This window comes from Trichosurus vulpecula, chromosome 5 (genome assembly GCF_011100635.1).
Source record: "Trichosurus vulpecula isolate mTriVul1 chromosome 5, mTriVul1.pri, whole genome shotgun sequence".
In the NCBI taxonomy this organism is placed as follows: Eukaryota; Metazoa; Chordata; class Mammalia; order Diprotodontia; family Phalangeridae; genus Trichosurus; species Trichosurus vulpecula.
Window position 1 is genome coordinate 147,434,846 of NC_050577.1, and position 23,853 is coordinate 147,458,698.

General features: G+C 37.2%; 1 protein-coding gene across 1 annotated transcript in view; it reads left to right on the top strand.

The window, feature by feature from the left end:
- The first annotated feature begins 294 nt into the window (after positions 1–294).
- Positions 295–23,853, top strand: part of NAMPT (nicotinamide phosphoribosyltransferase) — a 43,905-nt gene continuing 20,346 nt past the window's right edge. Inside the window, exons 1-6 of the mRNA XM_036759591.1 lie at positions 295–677; positions 13,029–13,185; positions 15,384–15,487; positions 18,567–18,695; positions 22,332–22,490; positions 23,464–23,600. Coding sequence (XP_036615486.1) covers positions 621–677; positions 13,029–13,185; positions 15,384–15,487; positions 18,567–18,695; positions 22,332–22,490; positions 23,464–23,600 — 743 coding nt within the window. The 5' untranslated portion in view covers positions 295–620. The remainder of the gene's footprint in view (positions 678–13,028; positions 13,186–15,383; positions 15,488–18,566; positions 18,696–22,331; positions 22,491–23,463; positions 23,601–23,853) is intronic.

Consider the following 23,853-nt stretch of genomic DNA (forward strand, 5'->3'; position numbering starts at 1 on the left):
CCCCTCCCCCTCCTGCTTCCCCTCCCCCACTACGAGCCTGCGTTAGGCAAGGGGGGGGGCGGGCGCTCGCGCGTCTCTTGAGTCACGTGCCGGGGCCGCTGCCCCGATTATCTGTGGCCACCGAGCGCTCCCGAGGGAGGGCGAGAGGCAGCCATCCCTGCGGAAAAGCGCGTGCCTCACGTCCAGCCCGTCCCCGGCTTCCTCCCCCTGACCTCCGAATCCAAACGCGTGCGCACGGCTCCGCCTCTCCCCCTCCCCCCTTCCTCCCCTCCCCTCCGCAACGCTCCCCGCCCTGGGGGGTGGGGTGAAGGGATGGGGCGGGGAGGAGCCGAATGCTCGGACTCGGGAACCGCGCGGACCGCCGCCTCCTCTGGCGTCACGGCTCTTCCCCTCCCCAATCCCGGCCCGCCCTCTCTCCTTCGACCCCTCCTCCTGCTCCTGTTCCCACTCCCGCTTCGGCTCCTGCACCCCACCTCCTCCCCTCCTCCTCCTCCGCCCCTCCCCCTCCTCGGTCCGTGCAGTGACTTAAGCAACGGAGCGCGGCGAAGCCCATTTTTCCCCTTGCTCGCAGCGCCGACGAGCCCGCGGCTCGCCTCCCCCCGCACGCCCTCCGCCCCGAAATGAATTGTGCGGCCGAAGCCGAGTTTAACATCCTTCTCGCCACCGATTCCTACAAGGTACCGGGGCTCGGGGTGGGGGCAGGTGACGGACCGAGGAAGGAGGGTCCGGGAGACGCGGGCTGACGGACAGGGTGGAAAGGCTGCGGCCGGTGGCTGGGGGGGGGGGGGGTGGAGGGGGCCGGGCTGCGCTGCGGCGGGGGACCCGAGGCAGGTGAGCCGCCTCGGGGCCCGTGCCGAGGCCCGAGCTGGGGCCCAGGGAGGCCGCTGTCGCCAGGGATGGGGCAGGTGAGGTTGGGGCTCCCTGACTGCGAAGGATGGGGAGGAGGCGGGGCCTGCCGGAGGAGAGGGGAGGGGATGGCGGGGCGGCGCGGGGTGCGGGGAAGGGGCGTGGGAGGCCTGGCAAGGAGGAGGGGACCGCGCACGGATGCGCACCCCCGCAGACCCGCGCCCGGGCCTCCCCAGGAACGCGCCCCTTTCTTTACAGGCTGGGCCTGGGGCGGGGGGGAGCGGGCGAGCGACCGAGGGAGGGGCGGGCATCCTGCTGGGGAAGCGGGTCAGTTAGGTAACGGCTGCAGCGCCGGCGGCGGGGGGGGGGGGGCGGGGGGGGCCTGGATCTGCCCACGCCGCCCTCCCTCCGCCAGCCTGCCCGGGGCCTGGGCAACCTCGGGCGAACTGGGCTTCTGGGGAAGGGGCTTAGCCTGCTCCCCGAGACTTCCCTTCGGGGAATCCGGCCGGTTTATCTTCCTTTCCTTTACCTTCCTCTTTTTATAAGAAAGAAAATAAAATGTTTCTGGTCTCAGGCAGTAATTGTGCAATCGGCAGGTACATCCCCCTCTTGGAAGAAGGGTTGGGGTGGTGGTGGAGAAAATAAAGGAGGAACGTGGTGTGAAAGGGCACAGGGGCAAGTTCTTTCAGTCTTTTCAGCCCGGCGCTTGTCTCACTCCAAGTTTTCTTTATTATCCCTTGCCCCTAGTTCACTGGACTCTACTTCCTCGTTTGTCTTCTTTTTTAAAAAGTCTGTCGTTATCTGCAGTGTTCTTTGCCCCATAAAGAAGCAGAAACTTTAACTCGGGACTTCTAGGAAGAGAAACTTAGGAAAGGAAACTGAAAGTAGTGGAGCACTGAAGGCTTGTGGAGTTAATACTACAGGACACAGCATAGTTGAATATTTCTTATTAAACACGTGTATTGGTGCTGCCCCATTACTTAGGCTTTCAAAAATAGAAGGATGTCTAATGAGTAAATTTAGCATAAATTATTGTACACATAGTTATGCATTATTAATCTGACGCTTCGAAGATTTCATGCAGTACTATGGACAGAAACTCATGTGTTCATTGGACTTGAGAAATGTAGGTTTTTAACCATCAAGATGGTGGTTTAAGTACATTTAACTATAATATTCCTTTGACATAGCAACTGTATCTGGTTCATTTGTGTTAAAAATGATATAGAGTCATGTTTTATTTTGTGTTAATCATCCTGCTGATTATTTTGTGTTTCCCCTTAACCTGACAGTGGCTTTAACCAGGTTATTTTAATACTTTTTTTTTTTCTGATTCTGAAACTTAAATGTTTTGAGACCCAAAATCCTAAGTAGTTTGTTCAGGTAGTGTTAATGGCTCGTTAAAGTAAGGCCCCAGGAGTTTTGAGTGGTATGGCTCTTCATTGCTAGGAGATCCTAGGATCATAGATTTATAACTGGAAAGGATCTTAGAAGTAATCTAGTCCAACCCCCCTAAGGAAAGAAAGGCCCAGAGAGGTTGTGACTTAACCATAGTCTCATAGAAGTAAACAAGAGCTCTGATTCCAAAGTCCATCCATGCTCTTCCATGCTGAAAGTAAACAGCTCACTACTCTGAAACAATTAGATTGTTGTGTTAGATCACTACAGTTCCTTTGGATAAGTGGTGATGTTTTGGATATCTTAAGTGGTTATTAGGCATCTTACTGCTGTTCAGTTGTCAGCTCTTTGTGACCCCATTTGGGATTTTCTTGACAAAGATGCTGGACTGGTTTGCCATTTCCTTCTCCAGTTCCTTTTACAGATGAGGAAACTGAGGCAGACAGGGTTAAGTAACTTGCCCATGGTCGCACAGTTTAGGAAGTGTCTGAGGCCAGATTGGAATTCAGGGAGATGAGTCTTTCTGTCTCCAGACCAGAGGTACCATCCACTGCACCACCTAGCTGCCTGCAGATATACCCATATTAGCATCTAAGTATTATCTAAGTTTCCACTAGTGGAAAGAGTGTGAGATTTAAGTAGGAAAGCTTAAATTTGAATTTTGCTTCAGACACTTAGCTGTCAACCTTTTTAGCCTTAGTTTCCTCATTTATTAAATGGGGATATAATAATACCTACTTCACAGAGTTGTGACAAGGTATAAATAACTTTGCAAACCTTAAAGTTCTATGTAAATATTAGCTGTTATTATATTTTACTGCTTAGATCTGAAAATGTTTCTTAACCCAGCCTTAAAATACAAACATTTTAATAATAAGGTAAATGTGGTATGCTGTCTTCGTTTAAAAAGTGAAGGTATAAATGAAGGAAAGATTGATCTAACACTTAACATTATTTTTTTCCTTTAGTGCCTTCTAATAAAAGCTAAATATGGCAATAATGTATTTTATGATGGAGTTAATGTGCTTTCACATTAGTTTTAGTAGAATTATAAACTATATTAAACTAATATTTTTCTAATCTCCTGACAAGACAGATTTATACCATAATATATAAGACAAAAATTATAGGATAGGACCATAGGTTCATTTAGTATAATCACCACATTTTACAGATGAGAAAACAAACTCAGACAAATGATTTGCCTCAAATTTCACGACTGATTTATTAGTGAGTGTATTGTAGAGGTGGGTTTAGAAAATATTTAGTGTCTTGACTCCCAGTCCAATACTTCATCCACACACTTGGTTTCTATAAGTTTCTTTATTCAGGTGTCTTTCAAGTAGAGCCAGTATGCTTTAGCTTTCTAGTATGTCACTTTTTTTTAAGCAATTTATTTTCCTATATCTTAGTGTACTTTAACATTTAAGTTTTTTTCTACAACTCTTTAGCAAATGTAAACTTAGTCACTTAAATAAGGTAATATACATAAAACACTGTGTAATAATTATTATGTATGGTCTTTTTCCTTTACATGATCTAACATGTTTTATGTTTATGATAGATCTATTTTGTGCCACACAGGGCAGTGAAAGATTATGAAACAAATTGCATCTTATATCATAGGTTAAAAGTTTGGTTTTCTATAATAATAGCTGACATTTATTTAGAGATTTAAGGTTTACAAAGTGCTTTGCACATTCACTTCCATTTGAAACTTAGAATGATCTTGTTGGATAGGTGCTACTTTTGTCTCCATTTTACAGAGGAGGAAACTGAGGTTTAGGGAGGTTAATTGACTTTGTCAGTTACATAGCATGTAAATGTCTGAGGTGAAATTTGCCTGTCTTTCCACTAGTGGAAAGAGTGTGAGATTTAAGTAGGAAAACTTAAATTTGAATTTTGCTTCAGACACTTAGCTGTCAATTAACCTTTTTTAGCCTTAGTTTCCTCATTTATTAAATGGGGATAATAATAATACCTACTTAACAGAGTTGTGACAAGGTATAAATAACTTTGCAAACCTTAAAGTTCTATGTAAATATTAGCTGTTATATTTGACTGCTTAGATCTTTGCTGCTTCTCACTATTAGACTTTATATTTATAAACCTAATTAGATGCTGATATAAAACTGAATATTTTATGAATTCTACGAACACCTTTTGATCTAATGGTGTAGGTGTAGTTTTCCAAACTGTAACAATTAATAGACTGGTCACTTGTGGTGATGTCCTTTTCTGATTCCCATCTCTTCTGACTTTTTCTCCTGGCAGTTGAGAGACAATAATAGTTCAAAATAGTATAGTGGAAAGGCCCTTCCAATTTAAAAAATTCATTGACTTTTTTGGATAGTTTAACAGTTTAATTTTAAAATTGCCTGAGAGTGGTTTGTATGTCCATAATTTGCACATAGAAATGAACATCATCCTAGGTTAGTTTTAGTGGAAACCACTAGTTAAAGTTCTCTTGAGTTTGTAAGGATTTAGAGCAGCTGATTCAGGACTAAAACAGGAATTTTGTACTACATGTTAACATATATTTCTATAACCTGTTTACCTGGTGATCCTGCCACTATACTTTGTCACTTATTCAACAGATAGCTTTTAAATGTTATTACTATGTCTAAGATATACATCATGTGTAAGATATACATCTGTTTTTTCCCTATGAATCTTACGGTGCTAGTCATAAAATAGGACTGCTTGTCTTAAGACCTCTATAATCATACCAACAGAATGGGAAGGGAATGAACTAACCCACATGAGCAAGTGCACAGTTTGCTAGACCAGGCAGATAATGTTCAGTGGGAACATGCTTGTGTCATATCATCTTGGCATTGGGGAATCTTGAAAACGAACAAATTTTATTCCACCCTAGGATTCGAGCCCCAAACCCCTTTCCTTAAAGGTTTGTCTAAGGGATTATCTTGATTTCTCAAACCTGGACTTTATAGGGTAATGACCTATTTTACCGTGATAAATAAGGGTAAAAAGATTTAGCTGGAAATAACTAAATCTTAATTGAATCTTCTTATATCATTGATTTTTCTCAAAGATCAGAGCTGCATATTACCTAAAAACAGTACTGAAGTCAGTATATACTCTCAAACAGGTTTGTCACTCAATCCGATGTCAAGTACAGTTAGTCTTTAACTTAGGCTGTTCTAAAAAGTAATTTATTAAGTGGTGTTTTTTACAACTTGGAATTCATTTTTTTCATAGAAATGAAAGAGTTGTTAGGTTCTCAAGATTCTATATCTTAAAGGAAGATGCTAACTCAAGCAACTTTAGAATTACTGGAATTTCAGGCAATAACAAAATGAAGTGGAAAAAATTGAGGTAGTAAGGGAAACAATATGGGGGGGGGGGGCAGGGTGGTAAGTCGAATGGGAATTGTATATGGGCATGCAAGCTAGTTCTGCCCAGGAATCTACTTCTACCTCCACTAGGATTCTTCCTTCCTTCCTCTTAACACACATTCTCTAAAAGCTCCGCATTGCTTTGTTTTTATTTTCTTTCTCACAAAGAAAACAACTTTGATCACTGGCAGTTGGCCAGTGTTGCTTTGACTTTTTCTATTTTTGATAAATAGGTATATTTCTAAAAAGTTTTTCATAAAGTAAAATTTTGCATATCTAATTCGTGCTGTTTCGTTTTTAGTGTAATATTAGAGCTAGATTCCTACTTTAAAAAACAAAATCATCTTTATGCAACAAACATTTGGCGTTTTCATTTTTCTCATCTCTAGGAAGGGAATAGTAACACCTATAGTGTCTACCTCACAAGATTGTTGAAGCTTAAATGAAATAATGTAAATAAAGCTTTTTCTAAAATTTAAAGTGCTGTGTAATAATCAGTCGTTATTGTGTGTGACCCTCCCAGTTCAATGCTAACGATTTATGGAACTCCTGAACAAATAAATGCCTGATCTGTTTAAATTCAAAGAACAGAAGCCCAAGGAGAATGATGGTTTTTTTCTCCTGTTCCTACTTTATACCCTTTCAGACTGAATCAAAAATTAACAAAATATTTTCTTCATAACAAGTCCAGTGTAGCATATTGGATACAATGTTGTATTTGACATCAGAAAGACCAGAGTTCAAATTCTGACTCACAGTTACTATGTGACACTACACAAGCCTCTTAACTTCTCAGGAGCTCTTATGCACCAAGCATTGGCGTTTTAATCCTTAGTTCCAAAAACAATGTGCCAAGACTCATTATAACAAATACGCAAACATTTCTGTAGAGTGACCAGTGTCTAACAGTATATGTTATTATTTTGCAAATTTATGTAGGTATGAGTAACAAAATACAAATTCATTTAAAATCATTGTTCATTATATTCATTTATAAATTGATATTAGCTTCGTTCTGTTTTCTCAGCCAATGTGCTAATAGTAAAATTACTATCTTAGGAGTTCATGAAACTTTTATATGTTAAAAAGGGTTTCTCATATTTGGAAAGGTCGTGATCCGTTGATCTATCCATCCTCCATTTATGTTATAGTCTAAGAAAACTAAAGCCCAGGAAGTTTAAATGATTTGTCCCAAATCACCCAGCTGGCAGTGGGAGAGATGATTCTAGAGCACAATGAGGGATATGGGTCTAGACACTAAATCGTTAAGGATTTAAAGGCTCTCAAATATACATTCAGTGTTTCTGAAGTAATTATTATCATAGAACTACATTTCAATTATTCCTTTTTTTGTAGAATCTATAGCCAGCAATAGAATTCTTTTTGTCAATTGTGGTACCAAAGCCAAGTTTGAATAATCCAGTTCCTGTTGCCTTTTGAGGAAGAGAAAGCTATTATATAAATATGATTCAGAATTTGACTGACTTGATGTTTCTGCAGGTGACCTTACATGTTGTCATGTAGACATTCGTAAAATAAATGGAGTATTTTGCTACTGGTTGGGGCTATGAAATGGTAGGCTCTAAATATTTCCTAGCATATAACAGTTAAACTGTAAGCAAAATGAGAAAAGTAGAATGGCAATCACTTTTGGCCATATAATCCCATAATATTAGGAAAGCTGTTTATTAGATGACAGTCTGACTTAGAGATAGCCTTAAAAACACTTTTGAGAAAATTAAACTTTGGTTTCACAGAAATATGCTAATATAATTTAAATATTTATAAGGTGGTTTTAGAATTGCCATGTAATTCAGACAAGGATCAAAGTATACCTAGCTTCTGGGGTACAGTGCTTTTTTTGCTCTCCATTGTTCAGTTGCTTGGGCTTGGACTAGAAGCTTTACAGTATGCAAAAATGTATAGCACCAGTTGATGCTACCTAGATATATAATAAAATACTATTCTTGTATTAATTTATAATGGCAGCTAGGTGGCGCAGTGGGTAGAGTGCCTGGAGTCAGTTTAGATCTGGCTGGCCTCAGACACTTCCTAGCTGTGTGATGCTGGACAAGTCGCTTAACCCTGTTTGCCTCAGTTTCTTCATCTGTAAAATGAGCTGGAGAAGGAAATAGCAAACCATTACAGCATCTCTGCCAAGGAAACCCCAAATGGGGTCACAAAGAGTCAGACATGACTGAAACAACTGAACAACAACAATCTTTTCCTTTTGCCCCCTTTCAAGAACAATGTGACATGGTGCAAAGATGATTGGATTTAGAATGAGTCAGGATTCAATTCCTTGTACTATCTACTAGCTTTGTGACCTTGAGCAAATCACTATCTTTCAAGGTTTTCTGCTCTGTAAAGTTAGTGGGTTGAACTTGATGATCTCCCAGCTCTAATATTTTTCAGCAACTACTTAGAAATTTGCAAAATTGATTTGTGTGAATTTCCCTCGAATCTGTGGGCTTTCCTAATGTAAGTTATAAGGAGAAAAGCAGTGGCCTATTTGGTGAAAAGAAAGGAGTTAAAACAGGAGCTCAGAACAACTAGATAATCATCTGTCTAATCATAAGTTGCTTGTATTCTTAGAACTATTTGCACTGAGTTCCTGCTTTTATACATCATAACTTTAGAAAATAAGCTATTTTTGGCTTTTAAAAAAATATGTGACATGCAATGAGGCATAGTGAAGAGAGAACCAGCATTGGCATCAGGAAGACCTGGATTCAAGTTCTACCTCTTACTGTCTGTGGAATCATGGCCAAAGAGGAAGAGAAGGAAAGGGAATAAACACCTATACAGTACCTACTACATGCTGGACACTATGCTAAGCACTTTACAGATATCTTATTTGATATTCAAAACAACCCTTCAATTTAGATACTGTTCTATCCGTATTTTACAGTTGAGGAAATTGAGGCAAACAGAGATTAAGTGACTTATCCAGGGTTACACAGCTAGTAAGTATCCAAGACTGAATGTGAAGGCAGGTCTTCCTGATTCCAGGCTTAGTGCTCTATCTACTCCATCCACTACTCCATCTTGCTGCTGAATCACTTAACCTCTCAATACACCAAAGTAATTCTTAATTCATAAATTAGAGATAGAAGCTTATCTACGTTGTATAGCAGATTTCTGCACTATGGGTTTCCTACACAAAATGTCCTCAGTTCCTGACTAAGAAAGAAAGGAAAAAATGTGTTCAGACATCAACAGATACAGGTTACAGACAGAGATGCCATTTTTCTGCCACATAAACTTCTGATTTGAAAAATTGCTGATCATCCCAAGTTCTTAAGTTTATTGGTATTAGAAAAAATATCCTGGTCTACTTGACTAATTTGTTGTTGTTTTTTTAAGTAAATACTGAAATACTTTACCACCCCAACGAGCTTGATTTTCCAAAATTGGATTCATTTTTTCAACAATCATTAAGTGGCTGCTAAGTGCCAAGCATTATGCTGGATACTGGGGTGAAAAAAAAAATAAAAACAGTCTTTGCCCTCAGAGTTTATTTCAGAATACATGTTGAAACTTTGAGTACTGGCAATATTATGTTTTTCTAAATGCTATTTAATTTATAGACTAGACAGTGTTATTTTAAATACCATATGAAGGTTTAGAATCATGTAAAGCATTGTTTGTTTTGTTTTTGTTAAGTCATTTCAATTGTGTCTTTGTGACCCCGTTTGAAGTTTTCTTGGTAAAGATACTGGAGTGGTTTGCCATTGCCTTCTTCAGCTCATTTTACAGATGAGGAAACTAAGGCGAATAGGACTAAGTGACTTGCCCAGGGTCAAATAGCTAGTAAGTGTCTAAGGCCAGATTTGAACTCGGGAAGAGGTGGCCTCCATTTTACCACCTAACTGTACACCAAAAGACGATTATATGCAACGTATTCAGTCTTGTTAAGAGGATGGGGGAAAAATAAATGACCCTTACTTTGTCCTATAATACTCGAATTCTACTAATACATTTATCCACAGAATATCCAACCCTTTATCAGAAGACATTATAGAATTGAGCTAAGTGCAAGATTCTAATCATTTCCACAAGATTTTTCTACATATCAAGAGTATTTTTTAATACTTTCACCATATTAATATTTTTTTTCTTTTCTACTTGCTCCCTAATGACCTTTTTTTTTTTCTTAAAGTATCTTCATATATATATTGAGAGGCAGCATAATGTCTTGAATACAGAGTTGGCCTCAGTCACTTAGATCTGGGCTCAAGTACATATCTCACCTGCTGGCTATGTAATCATAGGCAAGTCACTTAAACTCTTGTTGTTTGTCCTTCATTCTTGAAGAGGATCATGACATCAGAGAGGTGATGGTGATGGGGTGCTTGAGTGCCTGTGCTTGGACCCCAGTTCCAAAATCACATTTCTCCCTAGCCTCAAAACGCTGTCCCGAGCAGTTTCTCTCTAGCAAAACAGAACAGCATGCCCTAGCAAAACACTTATTTCTCTTCCTGACACAGTAGCCAGCTGTACCTATAGACTTTATGAGTTTGACCAGTTGTGTACATGAACTAGCTGTGTACTGGGTCATAGAGATATTTACTACTCACTAACCTCTCATATGCATGCTAGACCTAGACCTAGACATACATATAATCCCTTACATTTATCTTGTCTAACAAGACATTGATGGGAGCAGCCTGGGTATTTCTCAGTCAGGGCTGACCACACCTCCATGTAGCTGCCCTTTGGACTATGTCCCAGTGAACTCTGGTTAAGATACCTTGGCAGTAGATACAAAAAGTGCATGTTTCTTTAAGAACTGACCACCCCTTCACTACTCCCTAATCCCCCCTGAATCACTTCATTAATATATTTGGCACATTTTACTAAACTTTACCTGTGCCCCTGTAAGGTTGCAGGTTCCCTAAGAACTCTTGCTCTCTGAAAAGTATAATCAGTCTTTGCCATCTTGACTTAAAGAATGCATGAGTCCTTGAATTCATTCCAGACACCCGACTGCCTCCAGTATTCGAGTCCTTGAGGGGTACTCCCCCTCAACTACCCTGTCTGAGAACTCTAGTCTTGGGGTTCCTGGACTTTGTCTCTCATCCCTCAACAATGCCATGACATGCAAGTGAATTGGATTTAAATGAGGGAAGACCGTGCAAAGTCACCAGCTTTCTCCTCTAGAGCTATCTGGGTCCAGTGGCAAGGTATAGATAGATCAAGAAGACTGGAAATGGCCCAGATGCAGTGGGAGACCTTGGCCTTTTTAAGCTAAGGTCTTTCCCAGGTTTGACTGAGACAACACCCATTCAGAGATTACGGCCTAGTTAAAAAAAAAAATACCAATCTGGGAGGGGAAGACCCTCAGGGTTTCTGTCCAGAACCTAAACAATTGCTATTTACATTCACTCTAGGGCCCAAACCGTGACCACTAAGTGGGGTTTGGCCAATCAGTGAGAGTCCCCAGTGATTTGGATCTAACGTTTGGTCCTTAAGAAAGATGTCTCCCAAGATAACTTGCTTGGGAGGATTAGGGGATCAAAATTTACATTCCTTTGGGTAGAGCACCTGCAGGTAAGGGTATGATGCCCTTTGTGAAAAGAGGGAAGGGAAGGGAAAGAAGAAAAAAAGGAAGGAAGGAAAGGAAAGAGCTATGTTGCCCAATTGGCCAGTTCTGGTTGGGTCCTCCATGGGGCAGATACCTCTGCTACTGGTTGTCTTTCCTTTGAAGTGGACTTTAAACTGTTAGCGCCCTAGGCAAATCTAAGATTAAGTTGAAGAGCAGATACTGATTTACCTTAGTGTAGGGGATTTTTCTCTGGGAGTTACTGATAACAATGAAATAACAGGTTTGTCTAGTTATGTATCTGTATAGCTATGCACATGTCTATACACACATGTGTATATTATTATAAACATTCTTATTTATTCCTTGCAACATCTCTGTGAAGAATTATAAATGTTATCCATCTTTTACAGATAAAGAAGCTGACACTCAAAGAGCTTAGGTTATTGCCAGGTTTGTCAGATACTTTGGCAGAGCTGGGACTTTAGTCTAAGTCTTCTGATTGCCACCTCCCAAATCCAATTTGTTAAATATAATTTTATCATAACTTCATACAACTACATTTTTTCACAATCTGGTAGCCAAGGTTGGCCCCTAGATGATAAATTTTTTTCAGCCACTCTAACTCAGTGAAAAAAAAAACACAGGAGAATATACATTTTCTCCCAGTTGTCATTGGAAATGTTTATATTTATAATTTTAAAAATATATTGAGCAAAATAGTTAAAAATATTCTCTTTAGCTGTAAAGAAATCTCAGGCTTATGGCATATGAGCCTTTGTTGAACATGCCAAGTGAAAGTAAAAACTATTCCTTTGTAGTTCCTTTTGAAATCCACCAGCCTTGTTGAAGTTAGTGATAAAAGCTGAATAGGATAACCATGACTTAATTTCTTTAGATGTTCTCTTCACTTTATTTTAAAAGTCTTTTCTACCATAGAAATGATCTACCTAGTTCATTAGGAAGCAAGCCAGTGTATTCTTACTTTATTGCTGGGAAAATGAATGTAATCTCCATTTGTTTCACGTTGGTAAAATGGTATTATTAATATGACAAAGCATATTTGGGCACTGGAATAAAATTGTTAGCCTGGTTGCTATTTACAATTTTTCTCTGAAACAGAAGCAGAAAAATTTTACTGTTTCATCCAAATTCTTGAAAAAGAAAGTTTGTGTAAAAATATCTCTTATTTTTATCATGGTATGCTGTTTGACATTTATTTCGTAGGCCTCGGTGCCCCACCTACCCCAATTAGAAAATTAATTTAGTGATGTAACCAGTGCATGAGGAATTTTCTTTTCAGCTACTATTTGGATGTATTCTAGCAAGATGCTAGTTTTTAGACTTGTCACTTCAGTCATGACCCACTCTGTGACCCCATTTGAGGTTTTCTTAGCAAAGGTACTGAAATGTTTGCCATTTCCTTCTCGAGATTTTACAGATGAGGAAATTGAGGCAAACAGGGTTAAGTGACTTGCCCAGGGTCATACATCTAGTACGTGTCTGAGGACACATTTGAGCTCGGGTCTTTATAACTCCAGGCCCAGTACTCTGATCAGTAGTAAGTAAGGCATCATATGCCAAATTTAATTGTTTAGGGTCATAGATTTAGAACTGGAAGTGGCCTCAGAATTCATCTACTTATTCCCTCCCCCTCATTTTACAGATGAGGAAACTGAGGCCCAGTGAGACTGTGATTTGTCTAAGGTCACACAGATAGTAAGTAGTAGGGGCTAACTCCAAATGCAGCATTCTTTCCACTTTTTCATCTTGCTTTCTCTTTTGAAGCTTTGAAATATTTTCGATTTATTAAAGTTTTGATACGTATATTTGCTTATGTCAATCAGTGTCTTTTTACTAATATGCTTCTCTTCACATAGGTTACTCACTATAAGCAATATCCACCCAACACAAGCAAAGTTTATTCCTACTTTGAATGCCGTGAAAAGAAGACTGAAAACTCCAAATTAAGGAAGGTGAAATATGAGGAAACTGTATTTTACGGGTTGCAGTACATTCTTAATAAATACTTAAAAGGTATTATTTATTATTTTCCCAGTTTGTTTTTTTAATCTATTCCTTTAACATAAACCTTCATAATTCTTTCTCCAATCTTGCTGAATTTTGATAGTTAAGCAACCTAACTTGATGTTTACTAAATTTACTTAATTTTGTCCAGCTGATTTTTCAGAATTAGGAAAAGTTTTGTAAAGTAGTTAAATTTTATAATTTAAGCTTCTTTTAATCATTCTTTGCCTATCACTGGGCTTCTTCCTTTTGTTAGGAAGTTTTTTATTTGGAGGCCCTATACATACATACATAAATTTCAGGAGATCCATGGATCCCCTGGGATGGGAAGAATTTTAAGTCTTTTCACCAATCTGTAAATGGAATTGTGATGCTATGTATTTTGTTTCATACATTTAAAAACCTTCTTCTGAGATGGGGTCCATAGGCTTCACCAGACTGCTAAAGGGGAGTCCATAACACAAAAAAATGTTAAGCCCCAGCTTAACTTTATATATTTCATTTTATGAAATTTTTTTTGTATAACTGCTATTCTAATATCAGAAGCTTTAACTTTTGGGGGAACTTAGACCTTAAATTGTGGAATTTAAAATTCAGTTATAATTTGGAGAAAAAAATTATGGTTATGTTAATAATTTTCTAATACATAAATAAGCTATTAACTCATGTCAAGGAGTTTATTTTTAATCTGGAAAATTTTAAATTATAACTACCTAATATAATTTATTATAATAACTGTTTTAGTAGTTCATACCTTAAAATGATATCTTTAAATTTATGCATTGAAGGATAGTTATTATTTCTCATAATATGGAAATAATATAAAATCTATAGATTGATTATTTTACATTTTGACCTTCAATATTTATGCAAACCTTACCTGCCCTCTCCTTCCCTTACTCCCTTTTATCCCTTCTCTTTATCTTTTTTATTCCATACTCCCACATTCATACAATTCACTACCCTTCTCACTCTGTCCTTTGTCTCGCAATATTTAAGTGTTCCGCAAAGGGACTAACAATTCTTTGCCAAGATATTCACACATCTCAGAAAATCTCAACTTTTATAATCCTCTAATATGGAAGTATCTTCTGACGTACTCAAACAGATTCTGATACTAAATTCTGTGCAAATAAGAGTCCCATTTCTGTAGGATTGTTGTTTAAAACTAGACAACTCAGAAGGGACATACTGACCAAAAATCTAGCTAAAATTCAGAGGTTTGAAACCATTAGCCATGACTGACCCCTCTCCCCCAGCCCAAGTGTTTTTTAATGAGTCAACCACTATCTTGCTATACTGGCAGTTGCCAAAGACTGAGGGAGCATTTGATTAAATTCTTCAACGTAAGTGTGTCTTCAAAATAGAGATATATTTAAAATTTATATTATGTGGGTAAATTAGTATTTGTGAAAGTCACTGGATTGCCAGTCCTGGAGACTGAAATCCTTTATTTTAACCCCAGGGCAGGTACATCACAGATAGCAGTGCAAGCTTTCCCCACACCGCCCTGCCAATGTACCTCACCACTGTTTGGGAGAGACCACAGTCAATCCTTGGCTTCTCTGCTAAGTGCCAACCAAGGTTGCCAGGTGGTGTTATGGCTTTGTTGTGGACATCTGTCCACCAAGAACAGGACTGAATCCAACAACTCACTTCATATAGACCACCAAACATCATCAGATGGTAATGCCTTTCAGTCTCCTGTGACATGGGTTGTATGAGAATTGGTGACCTAAATAGTTAATCTGTTGCCAGTTCTTGAAGTAATTCAATTCTCTCTCCACTCTTCTCAAATAAAATGGGAGGTTGAGGGTGGAGAGGTTCACCTGGGGATATGTATTAGATTGCATATCAGCTGTATCATTCTCCCAATTTAATTTGTGTAAAAAAGCATGGTATATATTTAAATAACAAAAGAGTGTGTATATATATGTGTGTGTGTACATATATATAATATCCCCTATTAAAATAAAGATTTATCTTTTATGCAGAGAGCAAGAGACTAGAAGGTGGAAGTTCTGAGTTCCTTTTCCAGCTCTGCCATTGGCTCTGGATGAGTAATTTAAACTCTCAGTTCTTGTTTCTTCTGTCTATAAAATGGGGACAGTATTTCAGAGGTTAGCCCCAGGACAGACACATTTTAGGTAAAAGTAGCACATGAAATCCTTTTAGCAATATAAACGGGAGTTGTTTATTATTTTTAGGCAAAGTAGTGACCAAAGAAAAAATCCAGGAAGCCAAAGAGGTCTACAGAGAGCATTTTCAAGATGATGTCTTTAATGAAAAGGGATGGAGTTATATTCTTGAGGTAAAAATTGTGTTTTGATATTTTTTTAATTCAAGAACTCTCACAGAGGGACTTAGAATGAAAAGATAGTTCTTAGATTCATAGTTAAAATTTTGTGTCTTGAATACAAAAGCTGTTATGGGGAACATAATTTTAAAATAGTTCATTAGATGTCCTATCATCAAGGTGTAGTAGTATAAGTATTTCCTCTGTTAGTGAGAATTGCTACTCATGAGTGCCTTCTCATCCTGTGAGATTTTTGTCCACATTTTTCCCATAGAGCTTTTGCAGTTCTGTTCATTATGCTAGAGCCTTTCTTTAGGACTTTTTATATTTTGTGGGTACCAGTGCAACACTTTAAGCTATTATCCTTTGCTCTTGCTACGTAACCAACTGAACTTTTTTTTTAATGATGTACCTGAGGCTACTTCTTGCACATAGGTTGTCATTGTAATATTCTGCAACCTGTATATGGACAACATGTATCTTTCTGTTGACCTTTGGGTTACCTGCAACTTTCATTCTTATTAACATGATGGATTTTTGTTATTTAAAATTCATAGCACATCAGTTTCCCTTGGGATAGGTTGAACAGTTGGGTGAAGTTTTTTGCTGTATTTTATTTTCCCTACAGTGGTTAGTGATGTCAATTTTTATTACATGAATGAATCTATTATTTGAACACCTAAGCACTTAGAAGAATGGAGCATTTCATCTGTATAGCACTTAATGCTTTTCAAAGTGATTTTTCAGAAAGTGAATCATGAGAATTTTATTTGCTGTATTGATTTTCTTCATCATACATGTGCACGTCTGTGAATGTGTGTATGGTTATTTGAAGAGTGTGTGTGTGTGTGTGTGTACTTGTGTGTGTGTATACATTATATATATATATATATATATGTCCAGCATATTTTGCATGTAGGGATAGCATATTTCAGTATTTTAATGAGCCTGTGATCTTATTGTTGTGGGCACTTGCTTCAGTAGTCAGGTATCACATCCTTCCACAAGTCCTACTTATTGGATTTACTTAATTAACAAGCATTTCGTAAATGTTATGATTTTGTTTATTGCATGAAAATAGTCATTGATAATTTACTTTATTCCCTGATCATATATATATTTATTTTATTAGTTGCAATATGTCTCTTTTATACATATCATTTACCTTTACTAACTATCGTGTTCTGAATCATCAAAACAAATATTTTAGACTTCTAAAATTTTTCTTGGTTTATTGATAAGTTAGTTTTATCCACATAAAGTTTGGTAAACTACATATCCAGATAACTTAATGAGTATAAAAGCCAGAGGCTTACCATGAATCTGACTCTGGAGAGAAGCACTGCAAAGAGTTAAGAAATTCAGTTGGGTCAAATCTGGATCCAAATATTGTTCTCTAGCAAAGACTATGGAGCCTATTAAAATACAACAGTCATGCTTTTCAAATTTTTTAATAATATGACATTGAGAGAGCCAGCTAACAACTTTGGTATCCAGAAAGAACTTGACAGGCTAGAACAATGGGCTAACCCTAATGAGATGAAATTTAATAGACTAGTCATAGTTTGTTGTTTATGGGAATTTGTATGTGTAGCCAGATTTGGGTTGATTTTTTTTTTAACCAAAGTGCAAGATTGTGAGACATCACTAAATGGTTTTTCTTGTGAAAGACACTTGGTTTTAGTGGATTGCAAGCTTAATACAGTCAACAATTAGGCATGCCAATTAAAGTTAAGGTGAAATTAGGCTACTTTGATAAGAATTGTGTTGTTCAGGATAGGAATGGTAACAGTCCCTTTTGACTCAAGAGTACTCAATTCTTATACTTGAGGTTTTGTTTTTTGTTTGTTTATTAATCAACTTTCATAGCTATAGATCAAGAGGATAGAACTAGGCAGAGGACAATCTGAAAGAGATTTTTAATGGGCTGCAAAATTGATATGAATTGTCAGTGTGATAAAATTTTTTAAAAATTAATGCAGTCTCAAGTTGCATTAAGAGAGGCATAGTACCTAAAACTAGAGAAGGAATGGTGCCGATATCTCCTCACCTTATCAGACCATACCATGAGTATTATATTTTGTTCTGAGCAGTAATTGGAGGAAGGACATTGATTAACTGGAGAGTGTACTGAGGAGGGTTATTAGGCTGGCAAAGAGGCCTCAAGATCATGCCAGATGAGGACTGGTTAAAGAAATTAGCAGTGTTTACTTGGAGAAGAGAACATTTAGAGAAGAAATCTAATAGTTGTCTTCAAGTTCTACAGCACCCAAGAGGACAAAATCAAGAACAGCAGGTAGAACTGCAGAGACAAATAGGGACTCGATATGAGGAAAAACTTGTTAATGATTAGGGTTATCCATAAAAAGAAGGGGGTAACTTGGGAAATAGTAAGCTACTCTTCACTAGAGAGAGGTTTTACATCAATATATGGATGACTTTATTGAGTATGTCATAGAAGAGTTCTTTGTTATACTGGATGGCCTCTGACTACCCTGCCAATTCTGTGAGTCAATGATAGTTGACTATCCTTTAAGTTCTTTCATCTATTATTAAAAGATTAAAAAATAAAACATAGTTTTTTTCTCCCAATAAAAGTAAGTGTCCAAGATGATCTTTTCCCACCTTCAGAAGAAATCACCTTTTATCTTTTCCTTGTAGTATTACTTACCTGTGGTCATTTTATGGTTAGAACTTGTATAGCAGGAAGGTATATACTTTTGGAAATATAATGCTATAAGTTCATCCTTTATTTAAATATAAAGAAGCAACTCATCATTTTTCTGAATGAATTTGGAACTAGGTGCTCGCTCTAACAACAGTTAGAACTCTAAAGTATTTTTTGCAGACTATTACAAAATTAATTTCTACAACATAGATATTATTGAAATAATTTGAACTGGTGTGTTTGTTTTAATGTGGTAAAGTATATTCAGTCATATGATAAAAGAAATTAAGGGCATATTTACAGTTGTAAAATTCTTTGTATTTGGAAAAACTATATAAATAATTTTAGTAAAGTAAAATTGCTTACTGAGCTAGTTGATACTCAGCATATGTTTGAATGAATAAATTATTTATTATTTCCTAACAGAAGTATGATGGCCATCTTCCAATAGAAGTAAAAGCAGTTCCTGAGGGTTCTGTCATTCCCAGAGGAAATGTTCTCTTCACAGTGGAAAACACAGATCCAGAATGCTATTGGCTTACAAATTGGATTGAGGTGAATTTTTATTTGTGAGTCTCATTGATTTTAATTAGAATAGTGTCAAGAAAAGAGATATAAGCTGAGGAATACAGCCAGATAATCATCCAAAATTACTCCATTAGTGACCTTTGTGATCTTGAGCAAGTCATTTGGGTTCTGTTCTCATCTGTAAAATGATAGGTTGAACTAGATGCCCTCTAAATCTGTGGGCCCAAATTATGAGTCATGAGTTTAGAGTTCAAATCTGTATTAGCAACTTTCTCACAATTACACTTCAGCGTGTTATTTTTCACATTTCAATATTTACCTGATAACTTTAAACCTCCTAATGGTTTCATTTAGAGATTTATCCATAAGAGATATTACCTTTGAACAGGAGTTCTTAACTTGGGGTCCATGAACTTTTTTAAAAATATTTTTATGACTGGATTTTGCTAATTGTTTATCTTTGTGATTCTCTGCATTTAAAAACATATTGTAAGAAAGTATAAGCTTCACCAGGTTGCCAAACATTCCCATAACGCACCGCACCCCCCCCCCCCCAAAAAAAACGGGAGGATTGAGAACCTCTGCCCTAAAGCAATTTGAGAAATACTGCTTCTTTAATTGATGAATGTTAGATTTTGTATTTGAAATTAAATTTATATCACCTTTACTCTCTCCCCCTCTCCCAAATAACCCTAATGTGTTAGCCTGTTTATTATTCATTTTTTGTTTTTATGTGTGGTGAGATAACATGATATTTGCAAAATTACACAGAGAAGATTGAAAACTCCTTGAGAAATGAGCTTCAAGAATCTGTCTTGGAAGTATTTTATTTCAAGCCAAACTGATAACTTGCTGAAACTTTGTGAGATTCTTAAAGTGCATTGTCATTTCTAAAGTGGATTGTGTGATACTCTATAAGAGGCAAATATTTCCTGAAGGGACAAAATCTTTGCCTAAAATGAGTCGCAAATCCTTTTAAAATATTAATCTTTTGCTTTAAGTATAAAGTAGCAGTGTTTGAGTGTTAAATTTTCTCTTCAGCTTTGGTCTTTTCGTTAGAAATGATTGGAGGTCTTTCATTTCATTAAATGTTCATTTTTCACCCTGTAGGATTATACTTAGTTTTGCTGGGTGGGTTATTCTTGGCTATAATCCTAGCTCCTTTGCCTTTTAGAATATCATGTTCTAAGCCCTCTACCTCTTTATAGCTGCTAAATCTTGTGATCTTGACTGTGTGGTTCTTTAGTATTTGAATACTTCATTTCTGGCTTCTTGGTAATAATTTCAATTTGGTAGTTCTGGATTTGGGTTATAATATTCCTGGGACTTTTCATTGTGGGATTTCTTTCAGTGTATTTCAATATCTGCTTTGCCATCTAGTTCTAAGATGTCTGGGCAGTTATCCTTTATATATAAAGTTCGGAGGGGATGTTTGACCTGAGCTTTTGTCTCTTTATATGCTCCCTCAAGACCACTCCTCTCTACCTTGGATCTGTGGCCCAGGACTGAGTAATGGGCGACAGAGCTGCCACATGGCATTTGTTCCTGCTCCCAGTGCTAGTCCCATATAGTCTCACTGAATGTCAAACCTTCTTAGAGATTTGGTTTTTCATACATAATATACTTTTAAAAATATTTAATCTTCTTATAGTTTTTTTCCCTGCTCCTTCTTCCAAAGGTTTAATCACCATTCCAGTCAAGAAGTTGGTCTTATGTCTAACCAAAGTCTTTCAATGAAATTTAGGTCGGGGTGTGTGTGTGTGTGTGTGTGTGTGTGTGTGTGTGTGTGTGTGTGTGTGTGTAGGTGTGTAGATCCATTTGGGCTCTTTGTAGAACTGGAAAGTAATCATCATCCTGCTTTCCTCTGTGTACTTGAAGACAGGAAATTAATCCCTTAGTCTTTTCTTTCATAGTCTAAATAACTAGTAGTAGTTCCATTAATATTTCTTTACAAGGTGTATGTTTCATTCTTTTGCTTATTTTGATATACTTCACCAAAAATTTGGTGTGATCTAAGGAGAATTATACAGACCATATTTAGTTACCAAAGTGATCAAGTATATGTTAAATGTCTGCTGGGTGTTGGACATTTTGTTGAGCATTGGGGATAAAAAGACAGAAATGAAACAGTCTCTGCCCTCAAGGAGCCTGTTTTCTTCTCCTCTAGTTGCTTATAATCTCAGACAGTTTGTAGTCTAATTTAGCTTATGAAATTTTAAACACTTTTTTCTTGGAGTTAAGGGAGGTGTAAGGCAATACAAGGAAAAACATGGCTCACTTGTTAAAAATATCACAATATTACTCTGTATATGATTTGAGCAATAATGTATCCATACTTCCTGATTGGGAAACAAATTTGGAACTGTTATATGAACTTATTATATCTGTTATGCTAAATTGTTTTTTATGAGTCAAGAGCAGAGTGTTTGGTGGCGGGCTTAAAGGAGCCATAAAAGGCATCTTCACTGGCCAACATCTACCATCCTTACTTAGTGTTATAGCTCTAGAACTTACTATTATTCTGTGCTATAAATACTCTTTCCTCTTAACTTTCTAGCTCTGGAGCTATCAAATCAATACTGTTATTATGCCTAGAAAGTGCAAGTCAGATCATCTCTGCTCCCCTCCCATAATGATGTCTTCCCAAACCAAATCACCCTTCCCCTTTCTCTTATGTATTTTTCCCTCTTACTCATCTGGAAGCTCCTTGTAAACAAGTCCTCTCTTGCTTTTTTCTTTTTATTTGCATACCCACCACTTAGCACAGTGCTTGGAAGATAGTAAATGATTAATAAATATATTTATCATTCATTCCTATGAGGGAATATATGAAATAGGTACAAAGCTATTAACTACTGTTAGTAACTGTTTTTTATTAAGTTGTATATTTGCTTAGTTGTAGTACTATTGCTTTAGATTTTGTAGTCTTACCTTCTTATTTAGACTGAAAGCAGTTGTACTTCAAGTTCATCTTAAATTTTATGTATGACATTGGATCCCAAGCAGTGTGTTTCACCTTGTAACAATTATTATTTTAGCAGCATTTGTCTTCAGTTTGCTTTTAGTCTTAGTGTTTAGCTGGATATGTGACCCTAGTAGGTAGGCAGTTATTGCTTATAAAATCTCCCAACAAAGGCATGAATAAATCCAAACTTTCTGTCTTTAATAAACTGTTAGTGAAAGATTGTTTTAAGATTCTGGTGATTTTCCCGTGATATGTAAAAGAAGTTGTAGTAATGCCAAAGGTTATTTTCTGTTATTTCTTGTCTCCTCAAGAAGTTTCTAAGAGGAAAGAGTCTCTCTTTTTTTTTAAACTCAAAAGTTTTCAGATTTTCGTTCTTTTTCTTATTTGCCCCCTATGTCTTGGGGTTCTTAATCATTTTTTGTCATGGACCCCTTTGGCCATCTGGTGAAGTCCATGGGTGGGCCCCCATCTCATAATGAGGTCTTTAAAATACAGAAAATACTTAGAATTACAAAGAAATCCAATTATGTTGCAATAAAATTGTCAAATATTTTTAAGAAACAAGTTTGTAGACACCAAATTAAGAATCCCTGCCCAAGATGATATAACTATCTAAGCAATACCAAGTATAACTTTTTTTTTCTTAAAGTTTTCATGCATTAATATGTGTGATTTTGTTTTATCTTATAAATACATAGACTATCCTTGTTCAGTCCTGGTATCCAATCACAGTAGCTACAAATTCCAGAGAGCAGAAGAAAATTTTGGCAAAGTATTTGATGGAAACATCTGGTAACCTTGATCGCTTGGAGTACAAATTACATGATTTTGGCTACAGAGGAGTTTCTTCACAAGAGGTATGTCATTACTAGGAGTTTCGTGACATTGAGTCAAATGAGTATTAATGCTAATTTGTGATCTGTGGGGAGGTGTTGATGATGCTGTTCTAATTAATTATGTTATTAATATAATTATGAATATTAATTAATTAATTATATTCATGGAATCCCACTGAGGTTGTATGGAAAGGTATATATTTCCCAAGATAAGAGTTTTGTTCAGTAGAATGTTTCTTGCCCCATCATTAAGAGGATGTATTCCATTCACTCATTGTCTTAATCTTTATCAGATAGAAATAGCATCAGGAGACATAGGGTATCCAGTCCAAGACGTGGATTTCTTTCCCATTTGTACATTAGTTGGGGCATTTCCTCTATTCGCTCTAGGCAAGAGATTCAATAGACCTTTTTTACACAGTTAAGTATATTCTTCTGCCCAGTCTCCCTGATAAGAACTCAACTGACTGATCTGGATGGCAGCATATGGGATCATAAGTATAGAGCCAGAAGAGACCTTGAAGGTCAACTCTTCCTCTTCCAGGTGACCCTAGTGTTTGAGGTCCAGGAGTACTTTCAGAAGGTTTACATTAATGCCAGTGCCAACACCCCAGATTTAATGATTCAGGAAACCAAAATTTACCTCAACACCTTCTATGCTTAGGCTACCTTTTAGTAAGAGTTTACCCCACCCCACCCCAATGTTTTATTAATGAAAATTTATGGCTTGACCCTTAATTATAGAAAATAAAATTTGAAAGCTTTCTTTTAGATTGCTTCTTCAAAAGTTTAAAACAATAGATACCAATCATTGAAACCTTAAGTTTTTAGAAAAACTGAACTATTACATAGGTAATTATAGCACATTTGATGTATATGTTACTTTACTATTTACTGAAAAATGATCTTATCTTTTGGTTTTTTTTGCCCTGTGTGTTTATAAGAATGTGTATATATACATGCATATGTAATATGTACTTATATATGTTTTCAGACGGCTGGTATAGGAGCATCTGCTCATTTGGTTAACTTCAAGGGAACTGATACAGTGGCAGGAATTGCTTTAATTAAAAAATATTATGGAACAAAAGACCCTGTGCCTGGATATTCTGTTCCAGCTGCAGAGCATAGGTAAAAATTCTGTTTTTTCTTGCTCTAATCCCTTTTAAAATATTCCCAAAATTAATAGAATTTTTTTTGTTTCCTTTGTTACCCAATAATATTTTGTTTGACCTTAATTTAGTAGTATAATAAAACATCATTAATTTGGACTGTACTAATTCTGGGTTTCATATGATGGGCTGGATTGAATTTTACTTTTGCCTTCTTCAGATAGAAATGTTAGATTTTAAAAAAGATTCCAAGGAGACATTTACCTACTTCA